At 52.6% G+C, this 19,234-nt stretch overlaps 3 protein-coding genes across 4 annotated transcripts in view; 2 read left to right on the top strand and 1 right to left on the bottom strand.

Annotated features, from left to right (window-relative positions):
- Window positions 1-1,227: 1,227 nt before the first annotated feature.
- Tfip11 (tuftelin interacting protein 11) lies at window positions 1,228-13,438 on the top strand. Its single transcript, XM_032886281.1, has 14 exons — window positions 1,228-1,317; window positions 2,354-2,542; window positions 2,829-3,046; window positions 4,283-4,436; window positions 4,693-4,849; window positions 6,059-6,186; window positions 6,857-7,009; window positions 7,776-8,303; window positions 8,383-8,489; window positions 9,044-9,212; window positions 9,605-9,848; window positions 10,353-10,495; window positions 10,774-10,939; window positions 12,359-13,438. Exons 3-14 carry the CDS (start codon window positions 2,838-2,840, stop codon window positions 12,712-12,714), a joined length of 2,514 nt encoding a protein of 837 aa, XP_032742172.1. The 5' UTR covers window positions 1,228-1,317; window positions 2,354-2,542; window positions 2,829-2,837; the 3' UTR covers window positions 12,715-13,438.
- Srrd (SRR1 domain containing) lies at window positions 12,762-18,287 on the bottom strand. Of its 2 annotated transcripts, XM_032886282.1 has the most exons (7): window positions 18,096-18,287; window positions 16,250-16,290; window positions 14,890-15,113; window positions 14,715-14,813; window positions 13,715-13,869; window positions 13,361-13,406; window positions 12,762-13,114 (listed from the first exon to the last, which is right to left on the bottom strand). In XM_032886282.1, exons 1-7 carry the CDS (start codon window positions 18,245-18,247, stop codon window positions 12,911-12,913), a joined length of 921 nt encoding a protein of 306 aa, XP_032742173.1. In that variant the 5' UTR covers window positions 18,248-18,287; the 3' UTR covers window positions 12,762-12,910. The 2 variants fall into 2 exon arrangements, with proteins under 2 accessions (XP_032742173.1, XP_032742174.1); XM_032886283.1 differs by lacking the exon at window positions 12,762-13,114 and having other exon boundaries at window positions 13,215-13,406; window positions 18,096-18,256.
- The window catches only part of Hps4 (HPS4 biogenesis of lysosomal organelles complex 3 subunit 2), a 30,281-nt gene continuing 29,249 nt past the window's right edge, over window positions 18,203-19,234 (top strand). The window contains exon 1 of the mRNA XM_032886284.1: window positions 18,203-18,383. The gene's annotated coding sequence lies outside the window, so the exon portion shown is untranslated. The remainder of the gene's footprint in view (window positions 18,384-19,234) is intronic.

Here is a 19,234-nt window from a genome sequence, read left to right as displayed (position 1 = left end):
GACATTTAAAAAAGAACTGAAGCAGAAAGCCACAGAGGAATACTGCTTCTTGGCTTGTTCCCCGCTCTTACAGCACCCAGGACCACTTGAGCAGGGGTGGTGCCACCCACAATGGGCCGGGCCATCCCACACCAATCATTCATCAAGCAAACAACCCCACAGTCTTGCCTGTAGACCATCCGGATGATGGAAGCACTGAGGGTCCTTTTCCTATATAACTCTAGTGTGTATCAAGCTGATGGGGAAAAACAAAAATCCAACCAACAACAAAACCCACCAAGACACAGCCTTTTAGTGTACTAGAGAAAACGAGCGTGTTTCAGAACCAGAGATGGCATCAGACTATGTGTAGATTTGTAAGATGTGTAGAGTGTAAGATGAACTATGCCCCCGTCCTGTGGGCCAGTGGTGGTTCATGCCTTTAATCCCAGAACTCAGGAGAGTTCGAGGCCAGCCTGATCTACAGAGTGAGTTCCAAGACAGCCAGGGACACAAAGAAACCCTGTCTTGAAAAAACCAAAAACCAAAACCAAACCAAACCAACAAAACAGCCCAACTCCTTTCTTTCTCAGCACCAGAGAAATAACTACAGCAGCGAGGAAAACTGCTTCCTGGCGAGAACGCCCGGGCACTCCTTCGGAAACTCATTCCTTAAACTGTTCCAGGCCCACACTGGCTTATCCTAACAGAGACAACCCAAGAATCAGGTATTTCAGAAGAAAATAGGGCCAGGGATTGACAAAGAAAAAACAAATTTATTACAGGCTGTGCACAGCTGCCTAGAGATAAGTTCTTCGGTTCCTCTGCCTTTCCTGTTTACAGAGTTACAGAAAAGAAAAAGCAAAAGCCAGGAAGCACGCTCGCCGATTACAACGCGAGGACCTCCGGCAGCCAAGCTCTTCCTCTGGGGCTGGGCCTTTCCTTCTCGCGACATGGGGTCCTAAGGACATTTTAATCACTCAGGGTCCCCGTGATGCTGGTTCTGGCACTATGGGCACGGCGGTTCTATCCGGCGGTGGCTTCCTTGGGATAACACCTTCTCCGCCTTTGACAAACCAAGACCCCAGTGCTTGCAGAGGGACCAGACATCCACTCGGCCTCAGTTCCGATGGGAACCGGAAGCAGAGCGAGGCCTTCCAGTACTCAGACACGCCCCCTTAGCGTTAAGTCGCTGCCGGGGCAACAGCGCGCCATTTCCGCCAGTGAGTGACGCACTTCCTGTGCGCCAGCAGGTCACATCCGGGTTTCGGCTAGCGGGTCCCTCGCAGGCTCTGGGAAGGTGGACCGAAGTTGTGTGGCTCACGGGTGCTGAGTGAGGTGAGCGGGCGGCGGGGTGGCGGGATGGCCGGGAGGGCGGGCTGATGCTCTATGGCGGCGGTCCCATGCTCTCCCTGCGCCCAGGTCTCCAGCCGGGCCCGCCGCGGGACGGGACCTGGGAGCGTCCTGACGCTGACACTAAATAACCAGCCCCGAACGCGGGTAAGCTGAGTAGGAGACTCTCGCCGATTACAACGCGAGGACCTCCGGTAGCCAAGGGATTTTACTATCCCCTGTGCTGGGGAGGTGGTAATCCCATGAGCCCAGGGCTTCCTGCTCCTTTGAGAACTTTGCACTCAACTCGTAGCTGAGGTTGAGACCTGTTGTGATGAACCGGTGCATAGTGAGGAGTAGGGAGATGTTTATAACAACGGAGCGCTTTCTCCGCTGTCAATTACTGGTGCATCTGAACACCATGGTGTCACATAGTGAGGACATTGCTGTGCAGTGTCGGGGCCTTTGTATGTGATACCCACACACAGAGGTGTTCATAGAAGCGTGATTTAAACTCAGGCGGTGGTGTTGAGTGTTCCTGATTTTCACAGTCATTTTGAAGGGTTCACTTCTCAGCCCTGACTGGTAATGACGGTGATCCTGGAACCACCTGACCACGGGACGGAAGTAGAAGATGCTTTTTTCTTACTTTTTTCTTTTTCTCCCCTCCCCCCACCTTGTTTACTGTTTTTTCGAGACAGAATTTCTCTGTGTAACAGCCAGCCCTGGCTGTCCTGGAACTTGCTTTGTAGACCAGACTGGCTTTGTACTCAGATCCACCTGTCTCTGCCTCCCTACTGCTAGAATCAAAGATGTTCATCATCCTGCCTGGTGAGGGTGCTGTTTCTTGAGCACCTGCAGGGAGTTCAGCTTTTGTTGTTTTGTCTGTTTTGAGACCAGGTTGGCTTTGAAATTACTGAGATGGACTGCCTTTGTCTTTCTAAAGGGTTGTCTTAGTGCTTGCAAGCTACTTCTGGAACTGAATGAATGCAGCTAAGTAGATAACCTGGGTAGAACACTTTGTTTACTCTACACCCTCTAGGCGTGACTGTGAAGTGTCGTCCAGAAAGACCACCTCGTTCCAGTCCCTCAGAAGCCATTCAGGTTTGGGAAGGAAACCTTCAGTTTTGTGAGACAGTATTTCAGAAAATGCTCTAAAGTTTCCCTGGAACTGCAAATCAGCTAGGTACATCTTCCCTGGAGAAGGAAAAGGACCAACTTGGTTTCTGAGGTAATAGCACATGGAGCTATTGCTTCCTTTCTGTGGCGTGTCTGCTGTCTGTCTGTGGCCCCACCCCATGCATGCACTATGTTTGACTCTGAAAAGGCATTGTTCCTTAGACCCCTGTGATGACCAGGTCTGACTCGTCTCACTTGTTGCAGAGCTGGTCATTTTGTCCTGTGTTTAATGGCTGCTTTACCAAGTTGTATTATGAGGCCCATAGCTTTTTGACTCCGGAGGATCTTCTGCTGGCCCTGGGTTCTCACAGTGCTGTTCTTGTCCCCTCTCCTTGTAGTGACTGGCCATGTCTCTGTCCCACTTGTACCGGGATGGGGAAGGCCACCTTGATGATGACGATGATGAGCGTGAGAACTTTGAGATCACTGACTGGGATCTCCAGAATGAGTTCAACCCCAACCGGCAGCGTCATTGGCAGACCAAGGAGGAGGCCACCTATGGGGTGTGGGCTGAGCGTGACTCGGACGAGGAGAGGCCCAGCTTCGGAGGCAAACGGTACTGTGTGCTGGGCTGCATGCCCTTGGTCTGGAGGGTCAGGAGGACACCCCAGAAGGGTTTCCTGCCCTGCTCCTGTCCAGATGCTACAGCATCCTGCTCTGTGCTGTTGACATGGGATGGCAACCTCCTCCTTAGCAATTACTGCATGACAGGAGCAGGATATGGACAGAGACGTGCTGGTCCACCACAGGCATGGCAGCTGTGGGACCATGCTGTGCCAAGGAACACTAGAAAACAGGGGGGGTCAGGGAAGGTCACTCTGGAGAAGACTGTTGGCCCAAATGAAGGCAGAAAAGGCGTCATCCACAGGGGACGTGTGGTAGTACGGCCTGGGCTACATAGTAAGATGCTGTCTCTCAAGGCAAGAAAACAGCATGTGACTCCCAGCTGACCTCACTCAGAATATTTTGTTTAATTTTACTTAGGATTTTTTGATTAATTTTACTTAGGATTTTTATCTATCTGGGTTGTTCTGTTTGAGTTTTACACTTGAAATAGTATCTAAAACAAATGCCGTGTGTGTTTTACATGCACGCTAGATAAGAACTGAACCACTCTAAAGCAAGCACGGAGCTCAGACAGTCTTTTCAGTTGTGAAAGGGGGCCCAGTGTGATGGCTTAGAGGTAGAGATGTCTGCAGTGCAAGCCTGGTTAGCTGCGTTCCATCACCAGGTTCTACATGAAGGGTGAAAGGGATGAGCCACTCTACAGATTGTCCGCACGCAGCAATAGCGCCATTTTTGAAAGTGTCAAAGGGAAGTGCGATCATTGCATCCCAATTTGAACTCATAATCAACTACTGACAGTGGCAAGTCTTCAGCTACAGGTTTGAGTTGAACAGACCACATGAGCGTTAAATGTGGGCTGGAAGAGGACTCAGTAGCAATGAAGATTGAGCACTGTTCCAGCAGACCTGAGTGTGGCTCCCAGCCAGTACCACGGCAGGCAGCTCACACTGCCTCTGATTCCATCTTCGGGCAATCTGCTTCGGCTCACAGGGGACCCATACGGTCATGCACTCAACCACACACAGCTAAATGTTTTTAAAATGTTAAATGTCAGCTGATTGGAGAGCAGGTTTGAGTCCCTTTTGGTGTTAAATCCACATATTCCTGCTCTAAAGTGGATCTCATGAGGGCCTCTCTCTCTAAGGAATTCTCTTCTGAGCAGCTTCTAGGACAGGGTGCTGCAGAAGCGTTCTTTACGACTTGGAGGCTTTGTGTGTGTCTGTAGGGCCCGAGACTATTCTGCACCCGTCAACTTCATCAGTGCGGGGCTCAAGAAAGGGGCAGCTGAGGAGGCTGACTCGGAGGACTCTGATGCCGAAGAGAAGCCTGTGAAACAGGAAGACTTTCCCAAGGACTTAGGACCAAAGAAGTTAAAAACGGTAGGTTCTGCAGGATGGTCTCCCAAGTCGCACCCCTTGGAGGTCACCAGTGCAGTGGCTTCCTCCACAGGGAGAAGCCCAGTGAGCACCTGTGTGTGTGCTGCCCCTTGGGTCCTGCAGTTTCTTTCCTCCTCCATGTCACTAATGCGGTTTTGATCCAAATGCTGCTTTTCATAAGCAATGTGGCTTTAGGCTTGAGCTCCCTCCAATTGTCTGTTTTTCTCTCTCACCCAGAATCATCTCGCCTTCTTTGCAGGGTGGCAATTTTAAGCCCAGCCAGAAAGGCTTTGCTGGAGGAACCAAGTCGTTCATGGACTTTGGCAGCTGGGAGAGACACACGAAAGGGATCGGGCAGAAGCTGCTGCAGAAGATGGGCTATGTCCCTGGGCGGGGCCTGGGGAAGAACGCCCAGGGTGAGTGTGGTGGAGGGGAGGCATGGGAGGCTCGCCTTATTATCTATACCTCTTCCTTGTAGGAAGCTCATCAAGTATGGGTGATGTCCAGGGAAGGAAGCTTAAGCTCAAAACTGAACAGAAGTAGCTGTTAACGCCGCAGCCGGGCTTGGCAGCATGGGCCACTCGCACTCCCGAGCTGCTCGACTTTCTCAAAACCCAGTTTCAGTAGAGTACTTGGTTAAGTCAGAAGGGAAGGGCTAGGGTCTACAGCCCTAAAATATATCTGTTTTAGCTTGGTCTGTGCCTCTACAGAAGCACCTGCTAACATTTTAAAATCTGGCAGTCTTACCTACAGCTCCATAGATTTTCCTGATGGGAGTTTGGCTGCTTCACAGCTGCCTTTGCAGCAGAGTATGCTCTTCTAAGCGTCCTCAGCCACTTGCCCTGCTGCGGTCATGTGTGTGAGCGGCCAGCTCTGCAATCCTTGCTTTGTGGGTTTTCTCCTTAGTCTGCAACTCAGTGTCAGGCAGGCCAGTGTACACATCGTGGCACAGTGTGGCACAGCGTGGCACAGCGTGGAACAGCATGGCAACCTTCACTGGCTGAAGATGCACCCGTGCTGCTCACTGCCTAGAACCCATGTTGTCTCCCTGACAAGCCCCACTGAGAAACAGCCCTTGCACACACAGCTCACCACCTTGGCTCAGAGCCACCAGGAGCAAGAACTTAGCCCCTTTTAGCATGAACTGGGTCCCAGTCAGAAGTGTCTTCTGTAGTTCCCACCACAAGGCCCCTACGTTTGTCTCAGATAGTGCTGACACAGTGCTGGGGAGAGCATGGCAGAGCATCCCTGAGGTCTCAGCAACACTGAGTGAGGAAGTGGAAGGAGAACCTGGAGAGGGCAGCAGTCCTCGTGAAGATGCTGTTCCTGTTTATTTCCAGGGCTTAGCCGTATTACACAAGTTAGCTGTGAGCACTGTGAGCCCTTACCAGCCCACAGCTGTCCTCAGCAGGTTTCTGGTGCCTGTGTTGGTCAGTACAATAGGGCTGAATCCTCAGAAGTGCCTCAGTCGTTGAGTCCCAGGCGTGTGTGGCACTGTCTTGAGCACAGAGAAGGTACCTGAGTTGGTGTGTTGTTGGTGAGGAGCAGGGAGAGCTCTTCCCGGTATCCTCACATAGATGGCCGGGATCTGAAAAGTCTTTTGTCTTTCTCCTGCCCGTGTTCAGGTATCATTAACCCCATTGAAGCCAAGCAGAGGAAAGGCAAAGGAGCTGTGGGGGCCTACGGCTCGGAGAGGACCACTCAGTCTCTGCAGGACTTCCCTGTGGCCGACTCCGAAGAGGAGGCAGAAGAGGTAATGAGGGGGCCTGCTATGTGGGCGGCACCTGGCCTGGGCTATTTTCACGCAGCTGCTGCGTGTGGCCTGCACATGCTGATGGCCTCTGCATGTCCCCACACCCACTTATGTGGCAGGCCCTGCTGGGGATCATTGCTCACCTGATGCCATCACGGTGTCTTGGGCTTAGGTGTGAGTGAGGTGGGCAGCTGTGAGACAGTGATGGGGGTGGGGTGGGGCGGAGGCACTCAGGTGCATGCACTCTGACTGCATGGTAGGCTCTGTCAGCTCAGAGATGGCTGGGAGAGCAGGTGCCATGATTCCTGGACAGCTGCAACTCCAGATACTTGAAAGAAAAGAAATGGCATGTTAAGTCGCTGTGAGAATAAGATGTCAGCCATGGATCTGGCCTGTAGGGCAGGCGCGTTCTCACTTGCTACCCTCTGCTCACCATTCTTATGGAGCTCTACTGGCTGGGGCCAGCGTTTTCTAATCCTCAATGCTATTTCTAAGTTCTTTAAGAGTCAGTGGACGACCAGCAGAGCCTCTCCCTTCCCTTGGGGCCCCTGCCTTTGGCATCCCACTGTGTTATATACGGATGTTGGCTACAGGCATGCTAAAAGCCTTGGCCCTGGCTACTATGGAACAGGCCCCTCCTGTTGTCATTGACTGCATCCCTCTGCCTCAGGAGTTTCAGAAGGAGCTGAGCCAGTGGAGAAAAGACCCCAGCGGGAGCAAGAAGAAGCCAAAGTATTCTTACAAGACTGTGGAGGAGCTGAAAGCCAAAGGCAGGGTCAGCAAGAAGCTCACAGCACCTCAGAAGGAGCTGTCTCAGGTCAAGGTAGGAGGGTCTCACATCGGTCCCCCTGACCATCCTCTGAAACCTTTGTCTGATAAGTAGGTTATTAGGGTGGGGGTGGGGTGACGCTGTATCTGTATGTGTCTGTGTATGTGAGCGTGTGTGCGTGTGTGTGTGTGTATGTCAGTGTGTATGAATGTGTGCACAAGTACACGTGCTCATGTCTAGTGAATTCAGTAACACTTTTAACGTAAGTACTTTGAATCTGAGCATGCCATGTGCCAGGCCCTAGCTTCCATGCCTGACACCTCCCTGTGCTGACTGTCATAAGCATAGCTCCCAACCCTGGAGCCTGTGTGCAGCCTGCAGCTTCCTTTGGGTTTGGCCTAGATTCCTTTGTAGGTAAATTTTGCACTGTTTGAGTTGGAGGAGAGGGCTTCTGGGAGTGCAGTAAGCAGGTAGGGACGGCCTGCTGATGGGTCAGGAGTGAGACCTCTCTCACCTTTGAAGACTTCTGATGTGTGGTTCTGCCTTGCCCACAGGTATCAGGCCTATCATAGTTGTGCATGAAGTGAGATTTTGGGGTAGCTGGATCTTGGGGAAGGCCACCATCTCTATGATGGATACTTGGGGGTGTTACCACTTTCTGAGTAGCTAGACAGCAGTGTTAGCAGCTGCCTGTCACCCGTTAGTGTGAGGTGGTGTGGGTCTGACAGCTCTGTCCGTTTGCAGAGCTCTTGACACTTGTTCTGTGTTGTATCTCCCCTGATCAATGGTGCTAAGGGGTGGTGACCTGTCTCTCTCATAGGTGATCGACATGACAGGCCGGGAGCAGAAGGTGTACTACAGCTACAGCCAAATCAGCCACAAGCACAGTGTGCCCGATGAAGGGGTGCCGTTGCTCACGCAGCTGCCTCCCACAGCTGGCAAGGAAGCCAAGGTGCCGGGCTTCGCACTGCCTGAGCTGGAGCACAACCTGCAGCTGCTCATTGAGCGCACGGAGCAGGAGATCATCCAGAGCGACCGGCAGCTGCAGTACGAGCGGGACATGGTGGTCAGCCTGTCGCACGAGCTCGAGAAGACAGCCGAGGTGCTCGCTCACGAGGAGCGCGTCATCTCCAATCTCAGCAAGGTGCTGGCCCTGGTGGAGGAATGTGAGCGCCGCATGCAGCCCCATGGCACTGACCCGCTCACGCTGGATGAGTGTGCCCGCATCTTTGAGACACTGCAGGACAAGTACTACGAGGAATACCGCCTGGCGGACCGCGCAGACCTCGCTGTGGCCATCGTCTACCCGCTTGTGAAGGACTACTTCAAGGATTGGCACCCCCTTGAGGTGAGCTAGGGTGCAGCCTGCTCTTGGGCTGGGGCATGGCTGCCGAGCTGGGAAGGCTGATGATGCTGGTGTTCTGCAGGACAGCAACTACGGCACCCAGATCATCTCCAAGTGGAAGAGCCTCCTGGAGAACGACCAGTTGCTGTCTCACAGCAGCCAGGACCTGTCCTCAGACGCCTTCCACAGGTACCAGGCCCCACCCCACTGTGTTCCCTTGCTTCTCCAAGGAGCAGGAATTGTGCTAAAGGCTGGGTGACAGCCATTCTGGCCCTGTTGACTCTGCTCCACCCCAGCACTGCTCTGGTCTGGGGGCGTTGGAGATGTGCTCACCATGTGTCTATTGAGAGTCCTGAGTGTCCAGGAGCTGGGCTCACCCTGACCATGCGCACCTTTGACCCAGTCTGGAAAAGGCAGTGCAGGGCACTAGTAAGAACTAAGAATGCGGCAGGCGTGGAGAGGACAGGTGTCTCAGGAGGGGACATTCAGGCTGTGACCCCAGGTGTGAGAGGTGCTGTGAACTGAGGCTCTTATGGGAAAGCAGCTGATGACCCTGTGCTGACACTGTCAGCCACATGAGCCTGTAGCAACCCTGCCAGTGTTGGCATCACTGAGGAGCCCAAGGCTGAGAGCTAAGACATCACAGGGACCCCTGTGGGGACTGGCCTGAGGTTTCCTGCGGTGGTCTGTGGGCTGGTACACTTTGAGTGTGGCTGACCAGCTGCCTTGCCTCTTTCTCGCAGGCTCATGTGGGAGGTCTGGATGCCTTTTGTTCGGAATGTTGTCGCCCAGTGGCAGCCCAGGAACTGTGAGCCCATGGTGGACTTCCTGGACAGCTGGGCACACATCATCCCTGTGTGGATCCTGGACAATATCCTGGACCAGCTCATCTTCCCTAAGCTGCAGAAGGAGGTAGGGTGGGGCTCTGACTGCGTCTCTTAGCTGTGCACAAGAGTCCTGAGGTTGAAGGGTGTCGGCATGGCTGGTGGCCTGCAGTGTTAATCATAGTCTTCTCCATAGTACCCCTCCCCTACCTCCCTCAAGTGGGAGTTGCCTTTCTCAGTGTCTTTATTGAACCTTGAGCTATGCTGAGGCTTGAGTTGGTGGCCTGAATGTTTGGTTTTCTTATGGAGGGACCTAGAGTACAGAATGCCTACTATTTACCTCCATGGTGGGTCTTGCCCTCCCCACACACACTGAGGAATGTGGCCCTTTGTCAGGACACACAGGCCTTTCCCTAAGGACAGCACTGCAGTGTCATTAACTGCCCATGGGCTGCATTGCTCATTCCACTCATCCTGCAGGTGGACAACTGGAACCCCCTGACAGACACCGTCCCGATCCACTCGTGGATCCACCCGTGGCTGCCACTCATGCAGGCCCGCCTGGAGCCGCTCTACTCCCCTGTCCGCAGCAAGCTGTCTAGTGCACTGCAGAAATGGCACCCCAGCGACGCCTCAGCCAAGCTCATCCTGCAGCCCTGGAAAGAGGTCCTCACCCCTGGGTCCTGGGAGGCCTTCATGCTCAGGAACATCGTGCCCAAGCTGGGTAAGGACACAGGGACTTGGAGGCCGAGTGCAGCTTACTCAGTGTCTACCAGAAGGTATACTACTTAGAGCAGAGATAGATGGGAGTGGAACCAGGGCCTTCCTGCTGTTCCTTTACAGCTTGGCCAAGGTCTGCAGTGATGGCTCTGGGCTCTCTGTGCTTTGTGGTTTCCTGACTGATTTGGATGTCAGAACCAGAAAGCCAATGGTCTGTTTTTATTTTTATTTTTTTTAAGATTTATTTAGTGTGAGTACACTGTAGCCGTCTTCAGACGTACCAGAAGAGGGCATCCGATTCCAATTCAGATGGCTGTGAGCCACCATATGGTTGCTGGGAATTGAACTGAGGACCTCTGGAAGAGCAGTCAGTGCTCTTAACTGCTGAGCTATCTCTCCAGCCCCTGCCCTGGCCTTTTAAGTGCTTGTGAATCTTCGGAATTCACTGTGGGTAGAATGACAGAGCAGACAGGAGACTAGAGAGTCTGCTTTGCCATCTCTCTTGCAGGCATGTGCCTGGGTGAGCTCGTCATCAACCCCCACCAGCAGCACATGGACGCCTTTTACTGGGTGATGGACTGGGAGGGCATGATCTCCGTCTCCAGCTTGGTGGGATTGCTGGAGAAGCACTTCTTCCCCAAGTGGCTTCAGGTGAGCACTGTGGCACAGGAGGGACATGGGGTGGAGTTGCGAAGCGCCTCGTCTCAGCTCCTCAGAGAACCTGTCAGGGATGTGGAGATCAAGTGTGTAGCACAGAGGCCACAGTCTGGTTCCAGATTCTACTGGAACTGTTAGACACTGCAGCTCCCCATGCTCTGTAGTGTGGGCTGCTGGAAGGAGCAACACTGAATGCAGCAATCGCTCCTGGGGACACTCGCTCTCACTGGTCCATGTGAGGTCACCACTCAGTATCCTTTGTTCTTTGGCAGGTGCTGTGCTCCTGGCTCAGTAACAGCCCCAATTACGAGGAGATCACCAAGTGGTACCTGGGCTGGAAGTCCATGTTCTCAGACCAGGTGCTGGCACACCCTTCTGTCAAGGACAAGTTCAACGAAGCGCTCGACATCATGAACAGGGCTGTGTCCTCCAATGTCGGTGAGCAGGTGTCTCAGTTAGGGTTTCATTGCTGTGACAGACATCAGGGCCAAGGCAACTCTTATAAGGACAAGGTTCAGAGGTTCAGGCCTTTATCAAGGTGGGAGCATGGCAGTGTCCATGCAGGCATGGTGAGGGAGGAGCTGACTCTCAGGCAGTTAGGAGGAAGCTCTCAAAGCCCCCTCGTCCAGTGACACACTTCCTCCAACAACGCCACACTTCGTGATAGTGCCAGCCATATTCAAACCACCACAGTAGGGTTCCTACTGGGGGTGTCCTGGGACTGTTTCCTAAACGTGACATTTTTATTTTTATTTGGTCCTTTGGGAGGCCACCCTAAGTGAGTTTACTCTGTCTAGTGTCCAGTGGACCTAGTTACTTACGAGGCCCCACCATTTTGTCCTGTCATAGGCTGACAGGACTGAATCTGGCTCCAGGCAGCCTTCCCACACTGTTGTGCAGAAAACACATGGTGACAGTTGCTTCCTTCTGTGGGACGCTCTGTGCCCTTGAGACAGTATTAGTGCCTTCCTCACAGCCTATGAGAGCTAAGCTCATGTCCACAGCACCTGGGTCCTTGTTCACTGTCAAGGGCCATGCAAGTCACAGCGCTGCGCTGTAAGTAGACTGAAGGTGGTCACAGCAGAAGCAAAGGGCGTTGCCTCTTAGCTTGATGCACAGCACCGCTATTTCAGTTCTCAGTGAGGCCCAGAGTTTATGGAGGGTTCCGAGGCTTCAGGGTGGTGGCCTGGAAGGGAACTGCTATCTTCTGTACCTGTCCCTATCTCACCTCAACCAGCCCAGCCCATGTTTCCAGCACTGCTTCTCCTGTACTTCTCACAAGTTTGCGTTTGGGTCACACTGTGCTCCTTCAGTCACCATAGTCTAGCTCCCCAAATGTTTTTTCCATTTAAAGTTTTTAATTATGTTTGTGTATGTGCCTGGTGGATGATCCTGTTGTACACAAGTGCAGTGCCAGGGATGGACAGAAGGGGGTATCAGAACCCACGGACCTGGAGTTAGAGAGTTGTGGACCATCTGAAGTGGGTGTGGGAATCAAACTCTGCAAACATAATACATACTCCTAACCAATGATCCCAATTTTCCGTTCTTCAGAGAGGCCTCTGTAGCAAGGGATAGAATAACAATTGTAGGCCATGCTAGACAACAAGGTGACCTCATAAATTGTGACTTTAGGGTCCACATCTCATCTGATACTGAGAGGATCACTTCTGATATCTGATATTAGCTACGCAGCTCCTGGACCAATTTTGTGATACTGACTCTCCCAAGCATGCAGTAAATCATGTTCTTGCCCAGGTCCTTAAGCAGCAAGTCATACACCATGTCATCATGATGCTCTGGGGTTGGCTCTGCGTACCCGGGGTCACCTCTCCTCACTGTTCTCCCTTCTCTCAGGTGCCTACATGCAGCCAGGTGCGAGGGAGAACATTGCCTACCTCACCCACACGGAGCGCAGGAAGGACTTCCAGTATGAGGCCATGCAGGAGCGCCGGGAGGCTGAGAACATGGCACAGAGGGGCATTGGTGTGGCTGCCAGCTCTGTGCCCATGAACTTTAAGGACCTCATTGAGACCAAGGCGGAGGAGCACAACATCGTGTTCATGCCTGTCATTGGCAAGCGGCACGAGGGCAAGCAGCTCTACACCTTTGGCCGCATTGTCATCTATATTGACCGGGGTGTGGTGTTTGTGCAGGGCGAGAAGACGTGGGTGCCCACCTCCCTGCAGAGCCTCATCGACATGGCCAAGTAGACATGGGCCACGACAGACAGGCGAATAAACAGCACTGTGAACCAAGCTGGTAAATAACGTCTCTATTTGGGAGACCATGGCACCAGGGCAGGATGTGACTCAGTGTCCCCTCAGTGTTGGGCTGTAGTCCTGGCCTAGCAAAGAGCTGGTGTGGTGTGCACTGTGGCCCCTAGCCCAGATGGAGAGAATGGTCCTGCTACTCCAGCTGAGTGGCTGTGGGTTTCCTGATGATCTCCAGGTCCTCACAGTTCTGGTAGTCAGGCTCTTCCCGGGATGCCCACAGGTCCTCAGATAAGCCCTCCAGCTTCAGAAGAGGGAACCAGTGGACAGATGTGTCATTGAAGGTGTCAGTGTACTGGGGAGTTTGAGGCAGTGGGAACTCCTCCAGGCCTTTCAGAATCTGAGTGGAAAGGGCCAGACACAGGCATTAGGCATGGCCCACTCTTTGTTCACCTGGCTACCCCACTGTCCTTTTGAGAAATAAGAAATGGGGATTTGTATTTGAGCACTTTTCAGTTCCACGGGTAGTGGGAATGCTGGGCTCACCCCGATGGTGAAGGGCACAGATTAGGAGAGGGACCAGCTGGTTGTGGATGGACAGTGTGGCTTTGCACCCCTACCCCAGCCCAGCTATTCTGTCAGACACCTTTGCAATGTATGAGTAATTTTCCTGAAGAATCCTCGCCAACAACCTACAAATAAAAAACACATATACAATTAGGAAGTACATGTTTTCTTTCTCAACTAACAACAGGTAAAAAACAGGATGACTTCAGAAGGGTTGAGGGATGTGCAGGAGGGCAGCACAGGCAGGCACTGGGAAGCAGATCAGGAGTGGTCCGCACACTTAGAGCATGGCTGCCCAAACATGCTGCCCTCAGAAGAGGGACATTTGCAGATTCCTTCAGTGCCTTAAGCTGGACCCAGGGTTTGACATCTGCCTTAAACCTTTAACTCGGTTCCTCATGGGGAAGGTGGGGCTGGCATTCCTGACGCTCACCTTTCCTCGAGGCCTTGGAAACTGTTCCCGATGATGACCACCCTGGACAGGGCATCTGCAGACCAGTTGCTCCACAGCAGGTTGTTGTATAGAGCTGTCCCACAGTGTGGCATGTAGAAGACAGTGGGCTGGCTCTGGACACTGTGCTTGCCTTCCTGTGGAGTCAGCAGGACATGTGTTAAGGAGCTGAGTGCAGATCCCAGCTCTGCTGTGGCATGGCTGCATTGGCAAGGGTGAGCAGGCTGGATGTCTGTATGGGACTCAAGGACTTGTGTCCAGAAGGAACCCATGCTGACCAAAGGAAGGTATTCCATGTGATGACTGTCCCCACGTCCTACATTCCAGATCTTCCAGGCTCCCTGCATCACCGCATCCTCACCACAGTGGGGGCTCGGTCACCTAATGGCTGTCTGGCCATGCTGCCTCTGTGTGAGATTCTCCCTGCAGCTTCTGTCAGGCATCAGCCCATGCTGGTGTCCTATGGCTGCCTCCACAGGAGCTGCCTGTGGTCTTGGACACAGCCCTCTGAGGGCTTTTAGTGCACAGGTGACCTCTGGCCCCACCTATTTGCTTTTCCCTGCATAGAGCCAGCACTCAAAGCTGGTCTGAGCAGCTGGATCATGAGGCTAAGACCATCCTGGGCCATAGAGACCCTAAAAAAGGGGAGGTGGGTAAAGTGTTTATCACCTAACCAGGCCAGTCCAACCTGAGTGATTCCCAGAACTCATACAGAACCCAGATAGGACCCACAAGGTTCTACCCATGTGTTTGTTTCTGTTTTAAAACAGCTGAGCCATCTCTCCAGGCTCTGGACTGGAGGGATTTGCAAATCCTACACATGAGTTCATGCTGCTGATTCAAGTTCTCGTGGTTTAACAGTCTGAACTGGGAGTGACTACTGGGCTCTAGGAAGGCTAGCATGCCAGGGCCAGTGGGGCACCGAGTCACAGAAAGGCTGACCACTAGCAGAGATGGTTGGTCTGGAGAGGAAAGCACCTACCTCATTCTCACTGAGGACTGTCACACCCAGGGAGGTGAGAACGGAAACCTCAGTCTGACTGAATAGAGGGTCATAGACCCAGCAGTGACTTCTGGGGATCTGAAAGGAAAAGGGGTATTTTAGTTCCACGCACACAAACACTATTGTTAGGGGTGGGAGAGGAGGCAAAGCTTACCTGGCACTTCTCCAGAAAGAGAAGCAAAAAAGCAAGCTGGATCCGAGCAGTGGGGCAGGAGGCAAAGGTCCCAAGACCGTAGCATACACACTTCACATTCGAGGTGCTCAAGGCCAAGGGCTCCCCCGACCCACCAGGTGATGAGCCAAGGTGCAGTCTTCCAAGAGCTTCCGTTAGGGACTGCAGTTGCTCCAGCTGCTTCCTAAGACACTCAGTGATGGTTTCTGAAAGGTCATTCCCCCAAATGTGGTCATGTCGCATACTCTGATCCCTTGGAGCCAGGACTGTGAAAGAAGCCCAACACCCCTCCACACCTGGAATGAAGCTTTCTGAGATCTGCGTCCGGACCACTAGAGGAGGGACCTTGAACTCTACATCCCTGAACCTGAGACTGTGTTAAAAGGTTCTCCTCTAAAGCCATGTATCTAAAGAGATGTTTGTGCTCTTTTTTTTTTTTTTTTTTTTTTTTTTTCCGGAGCTGGGAACCGAACCCAGGGCCTTGCGCTTGCTAGGCAAGCGCTCTACCACTGAGCTAAATCCCCAACCCCTGTTTGTGCTCTTGAATGCTGATGACCTCTATAAAGACAACTGAAAGGCTAGGTTCAAACCACTGCCCACATCACCTCCTGGCCTTCCTTCTAGGTTATCCTAAACAAAAGAAGCTGTTTGTCTCAACACTAAGCAAGCTGTTTTTGTTCACCAACGTGGCAAAGTCATCTTTGTAGAGGTTCTTTGTGAGGAAAGGCTGATCCAGAGACGGTAAATCCTTGCTGGGAAGAGAACCCTTAGAACCTTTTTGGATGGTAGCTCGATGCTGCCTTTCATTTACCAATCTCAACTCTGGGGACTGCAGCCTACAGGTGAGGCTCATCTGAGTGATTAAAACAGGAGCCTGTAATACAGTGTAAACACGGCCTGTCCATCTCTGTGATTCAGTGTAAACATAGTCTGTCCATCCCTGTGGTTCAGTGTAGACACCGTCTGTCCATCCCTAAGGACCATGCTGAACATACTATATTGAGAACACATCTGCAAGGGGGAAGGTCTACACTGAAAAGGAAAAAGTGGGATCCGTAAACAATCTAGCCATCCTGATGACCAATAGCACCTACTGCCTTATGTATGAGAGCCAAGCGTTTCCCACCTTACTTAATTCTCACAGCTACACTGCAGGATATATACACCACCACCTCCACTGTAGTAGACAGTGCTGAAGACACAGCTCTGAGGAAGTCAGCATCAGAACCCACCACAAGCAAGACTGTGAAGCAAAATGTCCTTGGATGGAGAGTGTCCTTTTCCCACCTTCAGGCAGGCACCTCCTTCCACCCCTACACCTCCCCTACTCACCCCTACTCACCCAGAGCTGAACTGCAGAAATCAGAGATCCGCAGGTCCTCCCTGTTGAGAAGATATGGCCAGCTCATCTCCGTTCTCTTAGCCCTGACCTTGAGCCAGATGCATGGGGGATGGAGGACCCTCCAATGCAGAGCCAGCCCTTACCGAATGGCATTCCCAAGGCCTGGATGTAGACTGCTGGGTCCTTTTTAAAAAGGTTCTCCATCAAGAGGCTCTGGTTGCCCAGGGATGGTCTGGGTCTGTTCTTTCTCTTTGGCCTGGCACAGATGCAGTTCAATAAATACTAGGAAGTCCTCAGACTTAGTCTTTCTGATGGGGGTGTCCTCGCAAGACTGGGGAGTAGCAGGGAGAATGAAAAAGCTACTCAGCAGGAACTCAATATACAGCTTTCCCACTACAATAACTCTAAAGGGAAGGTCAAAGGGAAAGTCTAAGGGTCTGGTTAGCTCTTTATTCAAGTCACTGGTTTCCACAGCCTAGAGCAAAACAATCAACGTTGAATTTAAATATGCCAGAGGCAATGTTTTAGGACACAGAGGAGAGGAACTGCCTCCAGGAACCTACATTCTTCAAGGGAAAGGAGCACCTAATACATTGAGGTCCTTTGTATATTCTAAGTAGTCCTGGACCAGATTCTCTATGCTCTGGAGTGATGACCGCACCCCAGGAAGGGTGCTGGGAGAAGCAGGGCACTCTGGGAGATTCTGTAGTAACTGGAGACTTTAAGGCACTGGCTGCTTCTATCTGTCCCCTCAGCTGCACCTTTATGTTCAGATAACTCCTGGGTCACCACTGCTTTTTGGGTCTCACTTGTCTACCTCATCACAGCCTTTCTGACCCATCTGAAATGTTTCCAACATTCGTAACTTTGCCCTGCAAGACCACAACTAGAAAAGGCAAGAACATGGCATAGCCTCTGCATGGTAGGCACCGTCTATGAGCCCTGTAAGAAGGTACAGACCAAGCTATGGGGAGATAGGAGAGTCCAGAATAATGGAGAGGTGGAAGCATGGGGTTTTAAGTCACCAAGGCCTGGGCCTGAGAATAATCTTTGCATGTCTCTTGGTGTGCCCAGGATCCCAATGGGGGCTGTGAAATACGTAGGCTGCAAAAGCGTGCACACAGTTGCTGCTCAGTAAAACTTTGATGCAAACGTTGCCATCTATGTTTGCTGCAACCTCGATTTACATTGTTGATAATAACCAATGTGGTGTGTGGCCCACACCTGTAATCCTAGCACTAGGAGAGACAAAGGCAGGATCTCCTCCAGTTCTAAGCCTTTTGGACTAGCCTACGTTATAGTACCAGATTCCGCCTCCATATCCAGAGCTGGAAAGATGGTTTATAGGGTAAAAGGATCAGCCTGATATCTGAGTTTGATTGATCCTAACCTATGCAGTGAATGGAGTGGTCCTCTGGGCTCCACACACACACCGTGACACCCTCCTCCCCCACCACGAATAAAACCAAAACCCTGGGCTCCACACACACACCGTGACACCCTCCTCCCCCACCACGAATAAAACCAAAACCAACGAACTAAAGAAAACAATCATCACTGGGCCTAACACGAACTGTACGCCCTGGTCCTGGAGCTTACCAGGTGGCGGGGAGTGTTTTACCACATTACCCTCTGAGCATCCCTATATTAAAATCTCCATTTCAAAGACGGCAGACAGGGGCACAGAATGACAATCTGCTATAACCGCAGCGGCGGGAATGGCAGCTTTACTAAGAGCTTGCTACAGTACAACCCGAGGGGAGCTCAGCCCTCCCAGGCGTGTTGGCACACCCACTTCCCGGTTGGGGAGACCCTGGCTGAAGTGGCCTCTCGGCGCCACACTCACTCGGCCTCCAGCAGGCGGCGCAGCACCGCCTCGCTGTCCGCCTCCGGCTCTGCCTGGGGCTCCTCGCCCTGCCGCGGCCGTCTCCCTGCCGCGCGCTTCCTCCGCCGGGCCACTGCACTCCACGGTTCGTAAGCCGCCACGACCGCCGCCATGTCACTGACGTCACCAGCGCGCCAGAGCGGCCGCCATGCCGCCGACGTCACAGGCTCGCGTCACACCGTACGTCATCGCCAAGCCCCCACAGGCGGGAGGTGGGTCCGCGCGTGATTGCCGGGCTGTAGGACGCAGGTATTGGGTGCTGTCCCGCGGCCCGTACGGAGCCCGGGCTCTCGGAGGGCGTAAGGGCGTGAGACCCGGGCGATCGGGCTGCAGGGTCCCGGCTCCTGACCACCGAGGGACTTCCCTCCGTCCCCGCGCGCACCAGGACTGCCCTCCTGTTGTCCCCTCAGGCTGCCAGGGCCTCTTCAGGTCCCCATAAGACGATCACTGACCTCATCGGGACCATTGAGAACTAGCTGCTAGGTCCTCCGACCAGACCTCTGGGAATGGGAAGGGTGGGTTCCAGGAACTGAGATGTCCCTGCACAGACGTTGGTACTCTGCAGAACGAGGTGTGTGTGTGTGTGTGTGTGTGTGTGTGTGTGTGTGTGTGTGTGTGTGTGTGTGTGTGTGTGCTGAAATGACAGATGGTTAGGCCTTTTCTGGTTTGCAAGTGTGTGTAGGGGGGCATTTCCTTCTTTCTTTTTCTTTTTCTTTTTTTTTTTTTCAGAGCTGGGGACCGAACCTAGGGCCTTGTGCTTGCTAGGCAAGCGCTCTAGCACTGAGCTAAATCCCCAATCCCCATTTCCTTCTTTCTAAGAGAGTTTATTTGCTTTTAAGAGGGGGTCCTACTTTGTACCCAGGGTCCTGCTTTGTAGCCATAGCTGGCCTTGAACTCAACAATCCGCCTGTCTCAACCTCCCCGTTGCTGGGATTAAAAGGCCTGAGCTACCATGCCTGACTCCCTCCCTAAGAGACTTTAACGCACTGTCTTTCCACAGATGGCAGAATTGTGGCCAGCTTTGGAGACCGTGTCCTTGGAGGAATTAACCAGAAAAGTGGGATTAGGACTATAGATGAAAATGACCGAAAAGTTGTCAT

The sequence above is a fragment of the Rattus rattus genome, chromosome 16, assembly GCF_011064425.1.
Source record: "Rattus rattus isolate New Zealand chromosome 16, Rrattus_CSIRO_v1, whole genome shotgun sequence".
In the NCBI taxonomy this organism is placed as follows: domain Eukaryota; kingdom Metazoa; phylum Chordata; class Mammalia; order Rodentia; family Muridae; genus Rattus; species Rattus rattus.
Note: the sequence above shows the minus strand (reverse complement) of the source record. Positions and strands in the feature narration are given on the sequence as shown.